General features: G+C 36.5%; 3 protein-coding genes across 3 annotated transcripts; 2 read left to right on the forward strand and 1 right to left on the reverse strand.

The window, feature by feature from the left end:
• Nucleotides 1-1,911: 1,911 nt before the first annotated feature.
• Nucleotides 1,912-2,449, forward strand: LOC110860305. Its single transcript, XM_022109350.1, has 2 exons — nucleotides 1,912-1,915; nucleotides 2,034-2,449. Exons 1-2 carry the CDS (start codon nucleotides 1,912-1,914, stop codon nucleotides 2,447-2,449), a joined length of 420 nt encoding a protein of 139 aa, XP_021965042.1.
• An 8,286-nt stretch (nucleotides 2,450-10,735) lies between these two features.
• Nucleotides 10,736-11,840, forward strand: LOC118439205 (E3 ubiquitin-protein ligase XIAP-like). The gene is made up of 2 exons (XM_035860316.1): nucleotides 10,736-11,103; nucleotides 11,182-11,840. Exons 1-2 carry the CDS (start codon nucleotides 10,750-10,752, stop codon nucleotides 11,425-11,427), a joined length of 600 nt encoding a protein of 199 aa, XP_035716209.1. The 5' UTR covers nucleotides 10,736-10,749; the 3' UTR covers nucleotides 11,428-11,840.
• On the reverse strand, nucleotides 11,465-14,362 carry LOC118439204. Its single transcript, XM_035860315.1, has 2 exons — nucleotides 14,042-14,362; nucleotides 11,465-12,198 (listed from the first exon to the last, which is right to left on the reverse strand). The coding sequence occupies exons 1-2, from the start codon at nucleotides 14,339-14,341 to the stop codon at nucleotides 11,545-11,547; spliced, it is 954 nt and encodes a 317-aa protein (XP_035716208.1). The 5' UTR covers nucleotides 14,342-14,362; the 3' UTR covers nucleotides 11,465-11,544.
• Nucleotides 14,363-19,198: the final 4,836 nt, after the last annotated feature.

A 19,198-nucleotide genomic window follows, 5' to 3' on the forward strand; every position in this document is an offset into this window, starting at 1 on the left:
GAAAGTTCGATTAGACTGGTTTACAAGTTATAACACATTACAAATAAAAACTCTGTCTACACTAAATAAAGTAAAATAAAAAATCTCTCAATGACAAATAAAATAAAGTACTGAATCTGAAAACAAATCTATACAAACAGCTGGACATTAATAATTAAGTGAACCGAATTATAACCAAAAACAATCGTTGTCAACAAGTTTGATTAACCAATTCCACGATTTTCCAGCATACTAATACATATCTTATACTTGCACTTAAAATCAATAATTGTAAAATACAGATCTGAAAGTTGATCTCGAAACGGGTTTAATACTTTCACCAATTTATGTAATAATTTTTCATAATCAATAGAATTGCAAAATACAGCAGAATTCGTCATACTTTTAAAAATTGGTACACAGTTGGGGCAAGCCCAATTTTTAGAATAGATAATATTAAAATAAGATCGATCCGAAATTGTAATGTTGCATCTATTTCTGTGGAAATAATTAAAACAATACACGCATTGTAAAGATCCAGTATCCCAGCTGGATCCTACAATAAAATCTTTAACTATTACTGAGTAGGACGTTCCCTTATATATAAAGCAGTTTGTGTCCTCAATTATTCCCTGTCCACAGAGATGACAATCAGGTCCCACCGCATTTTCGCCCCAGTCAATGAAAACCAGTAGGTCCTCAACATCATCACTATAAAGGTCGACCAGATCCCCATTAATGTTGACTATTTCTCCACCATCAATAATTATATTGGTTTCCATATTTGGTATCTGGTAGATTTGTTCGCATTGTAGGGAAAGCATTGTAGAGATAGGCCCACAGCAAATAATTGAAAAGAGAGCCGAGAGGTCCAAAGTACAATTCTGCATGAATTAATGATTATATTAGGTCAGTAATGAACATAATCTCGGAAGGGTACTGACCAAGGTCGGCTGCCCTTTGGGCGGCAGCAAACCGCAAGTATAGTTTTATAGATGAGATGAGGACCTCCGCCGATAGATTTTGGAGAAGAGTGTAATCCAGATGTAATAGATCACTTTGAGTATAGTACTGTCTTCTCACTTAAAAATTGCTGTCGATTAATTGCAATCACTGTGACTAATTTCATGATACTGATGATATATGAGATAGTATAATCACAGTTAAGAAGATTTAAATTATCAAAATATAAAATACTTTTGAAATACTTTAAAATGTGTGTAAAAAACTAAATTGGAATGAGAGAGCAGAAATTTTATGGTGGCTCCTCTTGGAGCTCCCGCTTCTCTCTGGTCATTTTTCCTACCAGCTTGCACTCGAGTATCATGGATACCAGGTTTGCAGTGCGGCCTTGATTGGTCCCAACTTAGCCCTTACTGCAGGTAAATAACTGACTACAAAAATTAAAGGTAGATTTCTAAATATGCATCAATTTTAGGAGTTTAACAATACATAAATACTTCATGCTTTCAAATAAATTTAGTTTTTGCTACTAACCATTTAGATATTTCAATCAAATTTTGAATTTAAATGTTTGCCATTTTGTCATTCCTAGTACGTTCCTCAAAAACGAATTAGTAATTTGTTTTAAATCAATAGCATACATGTTCACATTCATTCATTTAATGTTGAATGGATATATTATTCATTCAATATTCTGAATATTATATTCAAAAAATGAATGAATATTGGACGAATATTTTGTTCTGATTTTTGAATAGATGAATATTGAATGAATATCGATTCAATTCGTGTAAATAAATAATGAATGAATATTTTTTTCATCATTCATTTTTTACTCAATGCTTAGTACATAGGGAAAGTTGAAAAAGTCATTTAATCCTATTCATTTTTAATAAAATGAATAATGAAGGAATGGTGAATAATGAATATATGTTGAATAATTAATGAATATTTTTTTACAAAATTTAAATGAGTGACTTAGGAATGAATATTTTTTTCAAGGCTTCGTATGAATGAATAAATATTTTTTGAATATGTATGATACATAGTACCAAAAAACCTTTAATATTTATCAATCCGTTTCTTTCTAGCTCACTGCGTTGTTAGCAAAGAAATCGAGCATCTCAGCCTAATTGATGGCCGGTATTTCGAAACGCTTCACCATTCCGAAGAACAGGACAGAAAAATTGATAGCATCGACATCCATGAAGCCTACAACGGGTCCACGTGGCTCATCAGTAATGACGAAGCGAACGATATTGCCCTTCTTCATATCCAGTCTAGCAACCCGTTCAAACTTACGGATCTCGTTTTACCCATCGAATTACCCGGGAAGCAAAACTGGGAAACCCAAAGTACCTTAATTCTCTCTGGGTGGGGTCTCCCACGACCGGGCAACCCACCAGGTCAAGGTGATGGCCCAGAATATGTCATCCTGGATCCAATTAGTGACGAAAAGTGTCAATCGTTACATCCCGAGATGACGATTCGCGAGACCATGTTATGAGCGCAGTATACAAAAGGCGGGAATAATACGTGCCTCGCGGATTCGGGAGGTCCCCTCGTATCCATGGATAGGACGGTGTTCTAGTGGGAATTGCGAGTTATGAGTTTGGCTGTGCTTATCCGGACAGAGCCGTGGTTTTTACGGAGGTGTCGCATTATCTGGATTGGATTCAGGCTAAAAGTATGAAATTTTATTTAATCGCCCTTTTTACGGTATATTTAGTAAAAAAAAATTCTGAAAAATGGCACGAAATAAAACCCTGTCGAAAATTATTGCCGGAATTGTATTGCAAAGGAAACATAGTTTCTCATAGAATCTGCCACCGAGACAATTTCCGGCTGCCGGACAATACCGACCTTCAAGTCGTGACTGTCGATGGAAAATGGGGCCGGATTTGGACGTGGATTTAACCATTTTGGGCGTCAGGATTCATTCCTACGGCCTTCATTGGTATTCGAGACGTTGGTCTATGATTTATGTTAAGGGAAAAGCTGACATCGACTGGCTTTCCACGGATGCAAGTAGTTGTAATGGTGTCCTATCCGAACCGGGAAAACAGAAGATTATGGTCCTACTTTATTGATCACGCATATTATTACAAAATTTGTCAGGAAATATAAGTAGTTCGAAAATGTTGGTAGATCAAGGAACACAAGTTTAACTAAATATACAAATAAATATCTATATTTATGCAGATTTGCAATTAAAATGCGCGCTGATAACGTTTTTATGGTTCCAGATGTAATTGATACTATACAATATTTACCATTATTACAGATTAAAATCCGGTACGAAATATACTTGATGAATCTCGGTCCCTTTTTCCGCACCAGCGGAAATGGGGACCGCTTTCATTTTTCAAATAATTTTGCATGTAAATAGCTTAGCTTAACATTTTAGATAGTTCTTGAGGATAGAAAATTCCTAACACTTTTTCCCCTGAATTATCCATTATGGAATATGTCATAGGTTTGCCGTTATGAGCTTCGCTAATTTTGTAAATCTTGTCTGTAAAAGTAGGGGAATAGCCTTTCCTGAAAAGCGCTTTATTTATTTTAATTCTAACAAAATCTCCTGATTTTAATTTTGGTTTTTGATGCTTCATCATAAGAACATCTTTATTACTCCGAAACCAAACATCCATCTGATTATACTTGTTGACAGACCTAGGCGAACATTCAATAATTCTGTGTTTGCTCTCATTATATGAATCTACTACTTCTTGTAAAATATCATAATACACATTTGTTTTTCTATATGTGAAAACTTTTTGTAATCTCGTCATCAGAGTTCTATTAAACCTTTCGACCATTGCTGCTTTAAGTGGCGAATGGTTATGAAATAATTTTATGTCTTGTTCCTTTAATAAATTATTAAATTGTTTGTTAAAAAATTCTTTTCCTTCGTCTGTTTGTATGAATTTTGGTTTCCGATTTGAGTTTAGGATTAATTCCTTGACAGATTCTGTTACTGATTTTCCATCTTTTTTTCTTATAGGTTTAACAAAAGCAAATCTACTTAGAGTATCTATTACCGTTAATAAATATTTTGTTCCCTTGTTTAATCTTGAATATTTTGATATATCTATTAAATCAGCTTGCCAACAATAATCAACTTCGTGGGAAGTCATTTTACGTCTAAAAAATTTATGCTTCACAGATTTGTTTGTTGTATATGTTTCATAATGCTGTAGAAAAGTTACAGCATCCTTCAGGGATACTCCCGTTGCTGCAGATAACCGATGTGGTCCACCAAAACTTCCAATATGTTTTGGATTAAAGTAGATTTCTCTCAAAAGTTTGTCTGTTTTCATGATTGAATTGTTTGAAATATCCGAACGCAATGTCTATTTTTCTGAATACAAATATCGCTGAGACTATTTGCACATTTTCCGCTACATTTGATTCCACATTTAGAACATTTTGGAAAGTAAAGGTTTGTTTTTACAAAGTTTGATACTATTTTATCATTCACAAGAGTATTTTCTGAGTTGAATTTATTTAAAATTTTATCGTAGGACAAGCCACGGTTTCGATTAATTAAGAAGTATAAGCAATACCCTCCACACAGATTGCTGGAATTTGACTGAAATTGAGATGATGACTGTCTAACCTTTTTCTCGTTTCTTAATGCAAAATCTTCAAATTCTTTTCCATAAAAACCTAAAGGCATTCCAAAGCTATCAAAAAATTCTAGAACAGACGATTCAGTTTCTTTGTAGAAAGCTAACCAGTGCATCCCTGCCTCGTTTGAAGATTGGTTATTACTAATAATTGCAAACGTTTTTGAATTAATACTATCTAACTGATCTTTGGCACAAACAGCTATGAAAAGGTTCATAGAGTTGATTAAGGCATATCGAAGTTGTAAAGAATTCATTATTGTACAGAAATTTGTCTAAATCTGTCAATTTCCAAGATTTTAAAATGTTCAGAATAAACTAAACAATTTACCGCTTCAGGCAGTGCCTTAGCAAATTTTAATTCGATTCTTACACATCCGTTTTTTTCCAACTGTAGTGCAGAATCTGACCCAGTAGACTGATTAATGTCAAATCCAAAAAATGTCTGACCACTACAAAATTCTTCTCTGTCAAAAGTCAAACCTTGATCTTGTCCTGCTGTTCCAAGAGAACAATACAGTAAATAATATGGTAATAACTTAATATCACTGTCAAAATCAAGTTGTAAACCTTTAATAGGATAGGGAACATTGTTCACACTTAATGATATATAATTAAGATTGTAATGGGGGAATACATAAGGATTAACGTCATAGTCCCCAACAAAACCCTTACTCGGAATTAGACAGATGACAATTCTAGTTGGGATTGTACCAAGGAAAACGTTTTCTTCGATAAAGGATTGTGACGATTTTGGAATTAAAAAAAATTTTACTTCTGATTTTTTGAAGGGGTATCGAGCACTATGCCCTCCTTCAAGTAACTTTTGGTGAGACAAGACAATACTAGGATATAAAACATGTTTTCTAACAAATAGACTCGCATCAAGGAATTTTACTTTGGGATTAATCGCGGGACTACCTGAAGCAAGTGCCCCGCACAAAAGGGAAAACGTTTCAACAGCTCTGGCTAGGCTAATGGTAACTGTTGTGTCATTCAAAATATATCGATGTTGATAAGCAAGGTCAAATTTTAATTTATCAATTAATTCCACCGGTTTCGAGGCTTGAATCCATTGCTTTCTTTTTTGGTGGCCTGTGTTAGTATCTTTCAGCGATCCATTATCAGTGTCTTTGTAGAATAGTGGACAAGTCGCTTGGGAATTTATGTAATCAGTTCCGTATGTCAAAACTGTTTCTAAATAAGCTTTGTACATGTAACAGTTATTGCTGGTTGAAACAAGTTGATTATTTATACTAACATCACATTGCGAAAACAGGGAATGCATAAATAAGTTAGAAGTACTAACCTCTGCTGCTGCTGGTAAATCTTTTCCATCCGATGCAACAACTTTTACTCTAAGATAACAGAAATGGTCAAACAAGTCAAGATATTGCGATGCATTTCCAGTAATTCGAAAATCAATTTTTGCATCGTTATCTTGTATATTTACAACAGGTTTATATTCTGCGTAGAAACTGGATTCAACCGTTCAACCGTTGTGTTCAACTGGATTCAACCGTTGTGTCTGTAGGTGGAAGACCAAATAACTCTACTTGTCCCCTAATGGACGGTTGAGAGAATTCGTTAATTAATGCCATTATCCAAATATATCCCGTTTACTAAAAATTGATCTTCTTTTCTTAGGTGCAGTTGGTGTTTTTCTCTTGCTGCCCGATTTTACGGATGAAGCTTTAGATTTCTTTGGGTTGGACGAGTGATGTGATTCGTGCAACACCTTACACTCTTCTGACGTTGCACCTAGTAGAGCTTTTCGTTTTCTAGAACCTAATCCAGCTCCTGCTTGGGGTTTAAGAATAGATTTACCAACCTTTTTAGCCATTTCAATAGCATTGGATTTTAGGGCTGTTTTAATTGATTGACCATTTGTAATATCAGATACTGTACTCATAATTGCAGGCGCTGCATGAGGTAGAATATATTTGGTAATGAGCGGTAATCCATATCGACCGATAAATCCCAGAATACTTCCTAGAACACCTCCTTTCTGTCTATAACCTCTAAACACGGGTATGCCTTTACCAATTTGATTCTCTAACACGCGGTGATAGTGTTCGTGGTGAAATACATGAACATGCTTCATTTTTTAGACTATTAGTAGTGCCCTGGAAAAAGGATAAAAACTGTATGAAGCTTCGTACGCTAAGCAGTTGAATAATGGAAGTTAGATTTTACCTACATCTACCTTCTAATGTTAGCCCACGGTACTATCCTAATAACAGGATGTCGTTATATAAAACTAAACTACCAAAACGTTTGAATTTTATATCTAACGAATATGAAGTAGCTATTACAGAGTTTACTTACGTAAATTCTTTGAAAACGTTTCAGCAAGATGACGCAAGAAAAATACTATTTCCAAATGATCCAGAAAACAATATTGGTCATCGCATGGTTAAAAATAAACAATACCAAGATGTACAGTCACTTGTTGAAGAAATCAATCTCTGCTTAGTACTTAATGACGAAGTTTATGCAAGTTTTGCATATAACCCTGAAACAAATAGAGTACATTTTTTAAAGGGTTGTGGAACATTCTATATAAATGTGTGTTTAGCTACCATGTTGGGGTTTGACTTATATACCCTTGACGATACGTGTCGATTTGACGTTAGTAGGATAGCAACGAACACCCCAAACCTATTTAGGGGAATATATCATATTTTTATATATAGTGATATAATTAAAAGACAAATTGTAGGAGACTGTCTTTGTCCCCTACTAAGAATGGTTAATGTAAGTTCAAAGAAAAATGAAGCCGTGACTCACGAATTTCGTCCTTATTATTTACCACTAACAAGGGAACATACCGAGGTGTCCAACGAGTTAAGGGTCGACACCTATACCAAAATGACCACAATACATGACTTGTTAAACGAACTGAACGAATTTCCATGTAAAACTAACTTTTCGTCACGTTGTGACGATATTTGTGACGAGCGCATGACCATCGGGTTGCCAGAGAGGGAGAGGTCAGCCGCTGAACGATCAGGTCGACCACAGAGAAGCGTCGTCGTCTTCAGATATTTCAAATTTCAAATAACTTACACATTTCCAATTTTTTCAAAATTTCATAATTGTTTCAAAATTTCAAAATTTCGAAAAGTTTTTCAAAGTTACTTCAAACTTAAAAAATGTTTTCAAAATTAAAAAAATGTTTTCAAAATTTCTTAAAAATTTCAAAGTTGTTTCAAAATTTGCAAAAATTTGAAATCTCTGAAGACGACGCTTCTCTGTGGTCGACCTGATCGTTCAGCGGCCGACCTTTCCCTCTCTGGCAACCCGATGGTCATGCGCTCGTCACAAATATCGTCACAACTTGACGAAAAGTGAATTTTACACGGAAATTCCTTCAGTTTGTTTAATAAGTCATGTGTTGTGGTCATTTTGGTATAGGTGTCGACCCTTAACTCGTTGGACACCTCGGTAAGTTCCCTTGTAAGTGAACTTGAATTTGACACAATTGAAATTCTTCTATGTGACGAATTTGGCGATGAACTTCAGTTTGAAAAAGGACAGTGCATAGTAACGTTGCATTTTCGAAAACAGCAGAATGGAAATTGAAGGTCATTCTCTAAAGCTTTTACATCCCTTCTCGTTAATTATTTCCGGAGTTTCTCAATCAGGAAAGTCAGAGTTTGTTAAAAAATTACTGACTCATGATGCACAATTAATTGAGCCCTGCCCAAGCCGGATAATTGTTTCTTACACAGAAAATCAACCTGCTTATGATGACATGGCTAAACATAATAATCGGATTGAATTTAGACAAGGATTGGATTTTGATATGTCCGAATTTGGTAACAAACACCCAACTTTGCTAATAATTGATGATCAAATGAAGGATGTGCTGACGAATGAAAAAATTCAAACGTTATTCACAAGAGGAATTCATCACAATTCAGTATCAGTAATTCTATTAACACAAAATCTATATCCTCAAGGAAAATTCGGACGCGATATACGACTAAATTGTCATTATATGGTAATTATGAGGTCTCCTACGTTCGCATCTCAAATACAATATTTAGGTAAACAGCTTTTTCCACATAATACGAATTTTCTATCTGATGCCTATAAAAGAGCAACTGAGCAACCATACTTGTACTTATTCCTCAATTCACACCCTTTGTGTAACGACAGAACCAGAGTGCTCCAGGGAATTTTTTCAGACGAGCCAAAATACTTGTACATACCAAAATGAAGTACGTTATTGAATTTGAAGGATTTTTACTTCCAAGAGGATTTGTGTTTAAAGAAATAACAATTTGTAATATTAAGTGTACGGAAGACCCCACTTATTTTCAGAAACATTTCTTTATTAAACCCCCCTGTCATTTCAACTCTCTTACTGTACATGAAAAGCGTATAGTGAAGTATTGTGAAAATAAACTTCATAAAATATACTGGTTTGCTGGGCGGGACAAGTTTAATAGTGTTCTGGCGTATTTGTCTACTTTAAATGATGCTACAGTATACACTAAAGGACTACAAAAGGCAAACGTTTTGAAGAATTTGGGATTTAACTGGACTGTTATTAACACAGAGGATTTATTGGTTGAAAATACAGAGGACTGTTCTGAAAATCTGCCTATACAAGATTCTATTGAATGTCCGCTCTCATTCCATATTGACAACGCGCAATGCTCACATGCTAAAGCATTAAAAATTCTCAACGATTTATCAAGCTACATGAGAAATGAGTCACTGCCTAAATCGGAACCTCTCGTTTCTGAAGAAACTTGTGACATGCAGGGGGTTGAAGAGGAAGAAGATCATTCAGGAAGCATCCCCGGACGAGATACGAGCACTAAGTGAAATTGCTGTAAATATATTAGAAGGTCGTTTTCAAGTAGACGAGGAAACAAGAAAGAAATTACACAAACACAAAGATCAAATCAGGGAATTATCAAAAAAGTCAAAATCACATAAAAGCAAGAAGGAACATTTAGTACAGAAAGGAGGTTTTCTTCCATTCTTAATAACACCCGTGCTTTCAGCTCTTGGTGCAATAGCAGGACGAGCGATTAGTTCACACTTAGGGTTTTAAAAACTAAATATTAAAATGTCGAAAAAAATGAGAGTTGTTAGTGAAGACGAGTATTCCCAGCTTCTAAAAAAGACCAACACAATGGAGCATGCTAAAACTCACTTTTTTACGGACAAGGATCAGGAAGCTACATCAGTTTTGGGATCCTTAATTCCGGAGGATATTAAAGTCCAATTGTACAGTAGTTTAATGAAACGTGTAAATAATCAGTTGAAAGACATTTTAGATAAACCTATTTCCGTTAGAATGGTTTCTGGTGAAGATAAATCATCCATAGGAAAAAGTAATACTGTCTCCACTAATGAAACTCCTCCACCTGTAACTCCTTCTAGCACAGAGTCTACTCCAGTTGGTTCCCCTGAAAAATTCACGTTATCTGAATCAGATATAAAAATGCTGAAAGAATTTCCTACCACTCAAATGAATAAAGCTCACAATTTGCTCGGGTTTTTAAAGTGTCATCTTGAAATGATAAAATGGGATAAATCAGGACGAGTAACTTTCTGGGGAAGTGAGTTTGAACCTGACTCTAACATTTCGGATGTAATGAGTTACTCCATTAGAGATTTGAAATGGACCACATCCCCAAACGGAATCAACAGATTCCTGAGAGTGTGTAAAATGTTAAATGTCCCTGCCGCTCTATTTTCAACTGTAGTGAGAAATGATCTTATGGGTACCTTAGATTCTATTCCTCTAAAACAAACAGCTACGCTCAGTGCTCATAAGCTGTCGAGCTTCAGTGCATGGGAACCGTTAAACCAAAATGATGCTCTGAATAAAACCTTTGACCCATATCGTACTCCAACGGGAATTCCCCAAAGACCCCGCAACACTAAGGACGTTACATCAAGACAGAAGACTTCATATGGTTTCCCACATGATAGAATGGCTTTTGACTGAGGTATTCGTTTTTGAACAACAACAACAACAAAAAAATTCCTTCTTAACTTGGAGGTCTGGTTTGTATAAAAAATTGTTTTAATAATTTAATAAACTATGCTAAAGTAGTACGACATATTAGTGATATGTTCATTGTAGTGTCAGAGCTCATGCGATTCAGTTCTAATCAGATAAGGTTTTCCGTATTTATTTTAAATACTAAACATGGTTCTCCAAGATGAAACTTTTCCAACTCTGGTCTATAAACCATACGATATTGATAACAAAGATATGTGTCTAAATAGTGATCGTTTAGCAACATTCAAAAACTGGACCGGAAAATGTAAGCAAAATCCCAAAAATTTTAGTGAAGCAGGATTTTACTCTACTGGATATGGAGATCGGCTTTTTTGTTATTATTGTGGAATAATAATCCATAATTGGCTGCCAAGTGATGATCCCTGGATTGAACACTCTATTCATTCAAGTGACTGTCCATTCCTCTCTTTGCACAAACCTAAATTGCAGACTATTTTATCGAAGGATTTAGACCAAAGTTATACTTACCAAAAATATAATGTAATTTTGTAATGCTTTTATATATTTTCAGTTTTATCAAGATAATTATTTTATTGTTTTATTATTTTTTTATTACAGAGTCTATGCAAACAAATAAATTCGTCAAAGGATGAGAATGGTGAAAATCAAGAAAATGCTACTCTTACACTCCTTCATAGCCTGATGGAAACATTTCTGTGTTCGGTGTGTAAACTCGAAAAAGCTAATTACATGTTCACTCCATGTTGTCACATTTGCTCCTGCTTTCCATGCTCTACTACCCAAGACCTATGTCCTATTTGTAGATGCCAAATTAAGGGAATAACAAAAGTTTTCAAACCTTAAACTGTACATATTTTATTTATTATTTATATATTTGTAATTGTAATCATTTTATTGTTATGTTTAAACTGTACAATAATTCACTAAATAAATAATTGGTACTTGTTAATTTTAAATATTTTACTTGTTGTACGTAGGAATCAAAAAATGATTGTGAGCAAGTGTACTAATTCCATCGGGTAAAATAAAACGTTTCGAATCAAAACTATGCAAAGCTACTTTTGTATAATTTGCAGTTGTTAGTTTATGATTCTTTGAACGAATCAAATTCATTCTGCACATATACTTTGTTTGCTCAAACAAAGTCTCCATAAAAGCTTTATGAGTTACATGTTTTCGTACTAAAGATTGTTTGACTCCTTTCATAGCAATCTTATGGATATTCTTGCCTGCAAAGGAATACATTTTTGGAGAAACACCCACAAAACTATCCATGATTTTTCCGTTACTCTCGTCCTTCATTTTACCAATCACTTTTTTATTTTCTGTAGAATAAAGTGGATGAGTGTGGTCAAAATCACTAAAGTCAAAATCATTTTTCACCAGTCTTAAATCAGCATAAAGATCAGCGGTTTTAATTTGATAGGCTAAGCTGTCCGTATCTGTAAAAAGCAACCTGGGCTTAATTCCATACCATTTTTTGATCTTGTCATAATGCCAAACCTGCATAAACAACTTGCTGAGATCTAAAACCGAAAACGCTGTATATATTGGCTTATCCAATACAATACTAGGTTTACTCATGAAAACAAGTACCAAGTTTGGAGAAAGAATCTGTTAGGGGTATTATCGGGTCGGGATTATGAATTATTAAATAGCGGTTATATGGTGTTTTTGCATGACTAGTAGTTGTGTTGTTGAGGGGGTCGATGACTCTCTCCCCCATCTCCAGCATATGCATGAGTTTACCATCCTGAGATTTCCTTGCATCATTATTATGATTACGTTGGCAAGGGAACGTACATATATTACGTCATCATTTTAGTGGGTGGGTGGTTTTGGTCTTCCTATTTTTCCCATGTTAAAAATTCCAATCCCTTAATGTTTACGTTGGGTGGGTGTATGATAAAATCGAGAATTTTTGATCACGTAATATATGGATAAGCCCCAAATGGAGGGTTCTGTACTTATATATCCTATTATCATTATTATTATTTCAGTGGCAGATTGGGGGTTCTGCACTTATATTTCCTATGGTAATTGGCAGATTGGGGGTTCTGCACTTATATTTCCTATATCTCATATGCTATCGAAATTATATTGTTGGGCATTCGGGCCCTGGTGAGGAGGTGAGTCCCCTCTGTTGCCAAAATTATTATGATATGGCGTTTTACCGTTGAATAATATACCTTGCCCTGAGTGCCTGGCAGACAAAAGTGGGCTACTCTGGCCTATCATCGCTCTACGGCGGTATGTGTATGCATAAAGGTCGGCTCACTGGCGGACAAAAAGGGGGGCTACTCTGGCCTATCATCGCTCTACGGCGGTATGTGTATGCATAAAGGTCGGCTCACTGGCGGGCAAAAAGGGGGGCTACTATGGCCTATCATCGCTCTACGGCGGTATGTGTATGCATAAAGGTCGGCTCACTGGCGGACAAAAAGGGGGGCTACTATGGCCTATCATCGCTCTACGGCGGTATGTGTATGCATAAAGGTCGGCTCACTATCGGACAAAAAAGGGGGGCTACTCTGGCCTATAAAAATTCATCCCGCTGTACAGTCGGGGCATGACAGGTCCTAACAAAAGTGCAATATAATGAGGGAGCGACCCTTGACGAGAGACTACCTCTCACATCTCTGTTTCTCTTTCTTTCAGTTTTCTGAAGTTTTTCTGAAGTTTTTATTTGTAAATATGCCGGCACGTCTTAGTTGTTCTAATGGGTGGGGGCGTATGAGAATGAATTGTCTGGGTGCGGACCAATCGTGGGGCGACAAATGGTGGAGATGGGGAGAGTGGAGTATTTAAGAATGCATTAAAAAGTTTATTACGTACCTGGGTGACAGTCCGTCACACCGATATGGGGATGAGGGGGGGGGAAGACAGGGGGTGCGGGGTGCTTCACCCTATGACAGGGCGATGTAGCCGTGGGTACCAATGTTATGTCCCACTCCGGTGGTTCACACAGAGACCCCACATCGTCGGCTAGGGGGGAAGAGATGATGGACAAGTTGATCGTCGTCGTTGTTGTGCATCGCAAAATAAATTGGAGGAACGGAGGCAGGGTGAGATTTGGTGAGACAAAGTCAGGACAGGTTTTATTCTTATCGACTGAGTGTTGGACAAAGTAATGGCAGCAGCAGCAAGATTCGTCTTGAGCCCATCTCCCAGGCTCCCCAAGACTTGTTCTCCCATTGCTGTCGTGTACTGCCGTGACTGCTGTTTATATATGGTTGATATACCTATTTCTAACCTACATATTGAAAGAGAGAGTGAGAGAGATAACAATGAGATGAATTGCAATAATTGCCTCACTGCCCAGAGGCGATCACGATATAAAACTAGAATGTGACAAATGTATCTGATTAAGATTGCACATAAGGAAACCTTCTCCTTGATTGTGTTGCACTCAATGTGCAACAATCACTTTCACAAAATAAACCTGTTCTTTACAAATCTCAAATTTTCTGAAGTTCGAAAGCCTGGAATAATATTTTGCTGTTTCAATACTATTAACTATATATACATTTTGCTGATTCCTAACATTCATCATGCTACGTCCAAAAATTGCGTTAACTATTAGCTTGAAAAAGTCTTGTTCAGATTTGTTTGTAGCTTTTCGTCGTAAATCACAACAAAGGTTTACAAAATCTTTAAGCCAGGGCCTTTGAACAAATTTAATTATCTTATGAATCTTTGTTAATACCATTCCCTTCTCCAAATAATATTTGAGATTTCTATAATGCACTGGATACATTTTTCTAGGTCCTAAATGAGGAACTAATGTTTTCTGCTTTTCTGAATATTTAATGTTATAGGAAGTTAAAAGCTCCCACTGATGCTTCGAGAGTTGATTCATGGAAATTGTAATTTTCTCCGGAGCTAGTGAATATTCGTGTTCGCTCAACAGGTGGAGCTCACAGGGATATTCTAAATTGACAACCAAAATTCTACCGATTTCATCCTCATCACCCCATGCCATAATATCATCTACATTTAAATTATCAATGAACTCTTGACTTTCCCATTGAAAATCAGAAACAGGCAAAGGCTGCTGAAGCGCCTCACCGTACAAGTTGTCTTTATCAATATAAAGAAGAAAAGAGTCTTCCTTGACTCCTTCTTCATAATCTTCCATATACTTGTTGTAAGCTTCAGAATATCTATGAGATATCATACATACTCCTCCTTTAATGCCAGATTCTACAGTATTAAGTTAGAAATTGCCATATCCCTGTAGCTTTCAAAAACGCATGCCAAGAGAAGTACATCTGTTGTTAAATATATGTCGTGGTACGAACCCAGGTCAGTGCATTCGGTTTCAAACACTGACTTACCAAAATCATAATCCTCTTGTGAAATCCCTTCACAAGTGAGGGTGTTATAAAACTCTGAAATATCGGGAAATTTGGTTTCCTTAAATTTATCCCAAGAAATGAAATAAGAATATGCATAGACACCTTTCCTTGAGAGTTTTACAGCCCGTTCTTTTGAAAAATGTTGTATCATTATACCAAACTTGTCGTCAAAGCCTTCGGGTTTTGCATGAAGGTTTGTTACAAGAGTATCTAAAGATTTGGGCAGATGCATGAAAGAATCTATGAACATGAACTTATCACAAATAATGCCTATAAATTTTTCAGAGTTTTGAGGGATAACGAACGTATTCCCAGAACCAAATTTCGTTGCTGAACTTAACAGCAGGTGAGAGTCATAATTTCTAAAATTATGCATAAGTACAGGGATTTTGACTTTTTGAATATACGAAGCATTGCATTCTCTATGAGCAGCTCCTCTAAATAATCCATTAAGTGCGACCATATGATCATCATATACTATCTACATTGTAGATAGTATATTGAAGAGAAATTTTATTTAAAACTCAGTAGTACGAAGGAGGTTAAACAGCTCTCCTCCCCTTCACCAGGGCGAGTGACATTGTCTGATTAATGCAGAAATTCTGCATCACCAACGGAGTCCCGGCATCGATAAAGTTCTGTCCAAACTTGATCTTTAACACGTCCATGGCACGAATCTGCCTTTTGACGAGGGCCATTTTGCACCTGCCCATCGATCTCTTCTCCAGGGCGATTTTAACCTGTTGCGACCCCACGTGGACTTGTGAGGCCAACGTGATCACGAAAATGTTGCTGATTCCGGCTTCCGTCGCCATCAGGGGGAAGATGAGAAAGCCGGGCATCGAGACTTCCTGGTGTAACGTGATGCACGCAAAGTACCCGATTATTTCGATGATCGGGACGCAGAAGATGGTCGCGGGAATGACGGCAGGCAGAAGGTATGCGTTGAATGACTTCTCCAAAATTTGAACGTACCGGTACAAATTGATGCAGACGTCCTTGTCAGGGTCGGAGAGGATTGAAGAGATTTCACTAAAAATAATATTGAAAATGGAGAGGTTTGAGGTGATTATCTCAGATTTTGACCGGAGTAATTTCACGCCCAGAAACGTGAACGCTTATTGTTTTTTAAGAAGGTGCCTGTTTTCGCCCATATCGGAATTTTTACATACATTTTCAGCCAAGAGTAGGATCTTACATGTCATTTTTCGAATTTTAGACCGATTTCAAAAATTAAACATCAGGCTTACTAAGAATTACTTCCCACGACTATTTTTTTTAATTGAAATTTTAAAGCTATTTCTATTTAAAAACTATTTAAAAATTCAAAAAACGTTAAGCTGTTGACAATTAAAACTTGTTAAAAAATTAATTTTTTGAGTTTATTTTGAATTAGATTTTGGTTGATTTTTTTTTCTTATTTGAAAAAAGTAAAAAGTGAAAAGCCACAGTGAAAACACTTTAGTAACCTTTTCAGTATCCTGAAGTAGTTGAGAATGAACACGATCCCAGCGAAGAGCACGTAGAACATCCACGTCGTCCCGGAAATAACTGCGGTCAGAGTCAGACACGATTCAAAGATTTGAACGACAACTTTGAGAATGTACTCGGTCAGGGTTTCATCGTTGCCCTTAAGGCAGCCGGGAAACATTGAGAGGATGAAGGGCGGTGTACAAGGGAGAAATCGTAACAGGAAAAATTGAAGAACCGGGTACAGCAGGATGCTAACTTCGACAATTTGAATGAATATTTTCATGGCTTTGGCACCAAGTGAAAGGCGGACGGGTTTCGTGGCTAGAATTAAACAGAGATCCGTTATAAATATGTATATTTGTCGGGTAACATAATTGTCGTTTACACAAATGTCGGTTACATATTTGTCGTGCCGCCATATTTAACAAGTCTGAATAAACCTCCCTACTAAAATGGCAACATTGTTTTTAAGTGTGTACATAAAGTTCGTTAAAACTAAAGGTTTCAAGTATTTAGTCAAGATACTTACTTAAATCCGTAAAGCTATGTAGAAATAATCGATATTATCCTTCTCACCAATCCATTTGATCAGCTTGATAAAATCGATTTAACTAATTATTGATTATTCGGTTTAATTAAGGAACGAAATAAGGATTATTGGTATCCCCTAAAATCAGTAAGTTTCTTAAAGAAATTTCATGTACAAACCCTTCGTCATAGAATGAATGCAAAATAGAACTTTCCCGTATTCAATTTATTCTCCACTCTTTATAAGAAGTAACATGTATTCTAAATTTTTGTAAATAGCATTCCAACTAAATTATTCTTGTATGTTCCCCACAAAATGTGTTCTCTTGTTTCCTCATTATCAGGAAAAGGTTCCGTCAACATTGGATTTGTGAGGGGAGGTCGATCAAATGCTGACGACTGGTAATAAAAGAGGGGCAGAGGGGTGGAAAAATCGTGTTTTGTTAATGTAATACATACATGAACGAGTAAGATCATGCAAACTCTCGGCTTGTAGGAATTTTCAAGAATAAATTATTATTATCATTTTTTTATTATTATTATGCCAAGAGAATGCATGGACTTATGTTCCTGCATTTGATTTTAATTCCACAGAATTTACTTACTTGACATCCTCCCCCTTTCGAAATCCAGGACCGAATTTATTAACTGGATCGGTCCTATATCCACGCAATAATTCCACTGCATCAGAGTTGCGGCGAAGTACACGATGAAAAATCCGACCCCCTGCATCCGTCCGGTCGTCGTGAGTGGTCCAAAGCACAAATTCGCCAACATTCCCCCGGCATACAAGACTGAGAGGACGCATTGCACCTTGAAGATTCGAAGCTGCCATGGTGACCGATTTTGGACGAATCTACCCAACGTTTGGTCGAACACAAACGGAATGCATTTCAGCATCGTACCAACGCGGATGCGATGTTGGAGAAGAGGAAGAAATTGTGATGTATACATTTCTTTAAAAATATTTTTGAGTATTTCTTGTCGAAAATGAGGCAGTGGTTTGAATTATTATTATTATGTTTAATTTGGTACGGAATTATACCCAGCATACTGAAATTATATATCGCAATTTCTACACTTTCTCCAAGAGTGTTGGACCAAGACACGACGCGTAAATATGTATGTATTTAAATAGCTGATAAATGCATACCTATTCGGAATTAAACGATTAAACTGTCAAGTTCCCTAATGGGTTACTCCATGAGTTATGGTAATGGACCTGATGTCGAAAATCGATTTTTTTGAAATCCTTCAAGTATGGGATGGAGGACCTTAAAATATGCAGAAAAATCATTTCCCCCGAATTTTTGAGGTTTCAATGTGGCTGCTAGGACGGGGTGTGGCTTCCGTTGAGATACCACCTTTTCGCAGCCGCTATTGCACACAGGGACTCGAAATTTCACATCAAGCTACCATGGGCCAATACAATTGCGGGTCTTTTTCTCTTTTTTGGAAATTAGGTCACGGTGACCGTTTTTAGGTCAAGATTCACAAAACGTCAAATTTCTCTGAAAACTCAAAGTCTCAAATCACCATAACTGGGGTATCGTTGGAAAGGTCTCGGCAAGAGGATTAAGAATATATATACTTTGTAGGGTGTACGACCACTCCCCAGTCTTCCTGAGGCTGACAAATATTTTTGAGTTTGTCCCATCTATTTCTATGTTAGCTCGCCAATAATCTGCTACTGTGTTAAAATGTGGAAGCAATGAAAATTCTCATTCTACTGCTTCTGGAAGGTCAGGGGGCAGCTATATGCCGGACAAAGTATATATATTCTGAATCCTCTTGCCTAGACCTATCTAACGATGCCCCATTTATGGGGTTATGTGAGACGATTTACGAAAAAAATCGACATAACGCACATTTTGACCTGAAAACGGTCACCATGACAAAATTTCCAAAAAAGAGAAAAAGACCCGCAATTGTATTGGCCAATGATAGCTTGGTGTGAAATTTGGAGTCCCTGCGCGCAATAGCGGCTGCGAAAAGGTGGTATCTCAACGGAAGCCACACCCCTCCTAGCAGCCACATTGAAACCTCAAAAATTCGGGGAAAATGATTTTTCTACATATTTTAAGGTCCTCTATCACATATTTGAAGGATTTCAAAAAAATCGATTTTCGACATCAGGTCCATTACCATAACTCGTGGAGTAACCCTAATGCATAGTATCCTCATCCCGTTGTAAACAGTTTAATCAATGATTGTTTTTGAGATAATTTTCTGAAAAGTAATAATAAGGGGCCGTC

This window comes from Folsomia candida, unplaced genomic scaffold, assembly GCF_002217175.1.
Source record: "Folsomia candida strain VU population unplaced genomic scaffold, ASM221717v1 Fcan01_Sc031, whole genome shotgun sequence".
In the NCBI taxonomy this organism is placed as follows: Eukaryota; Metazoa; Arthropoda; class Collembola; order Entomobryomorpha; family Isotomidae; genus Folsomia; species Folsomia candida.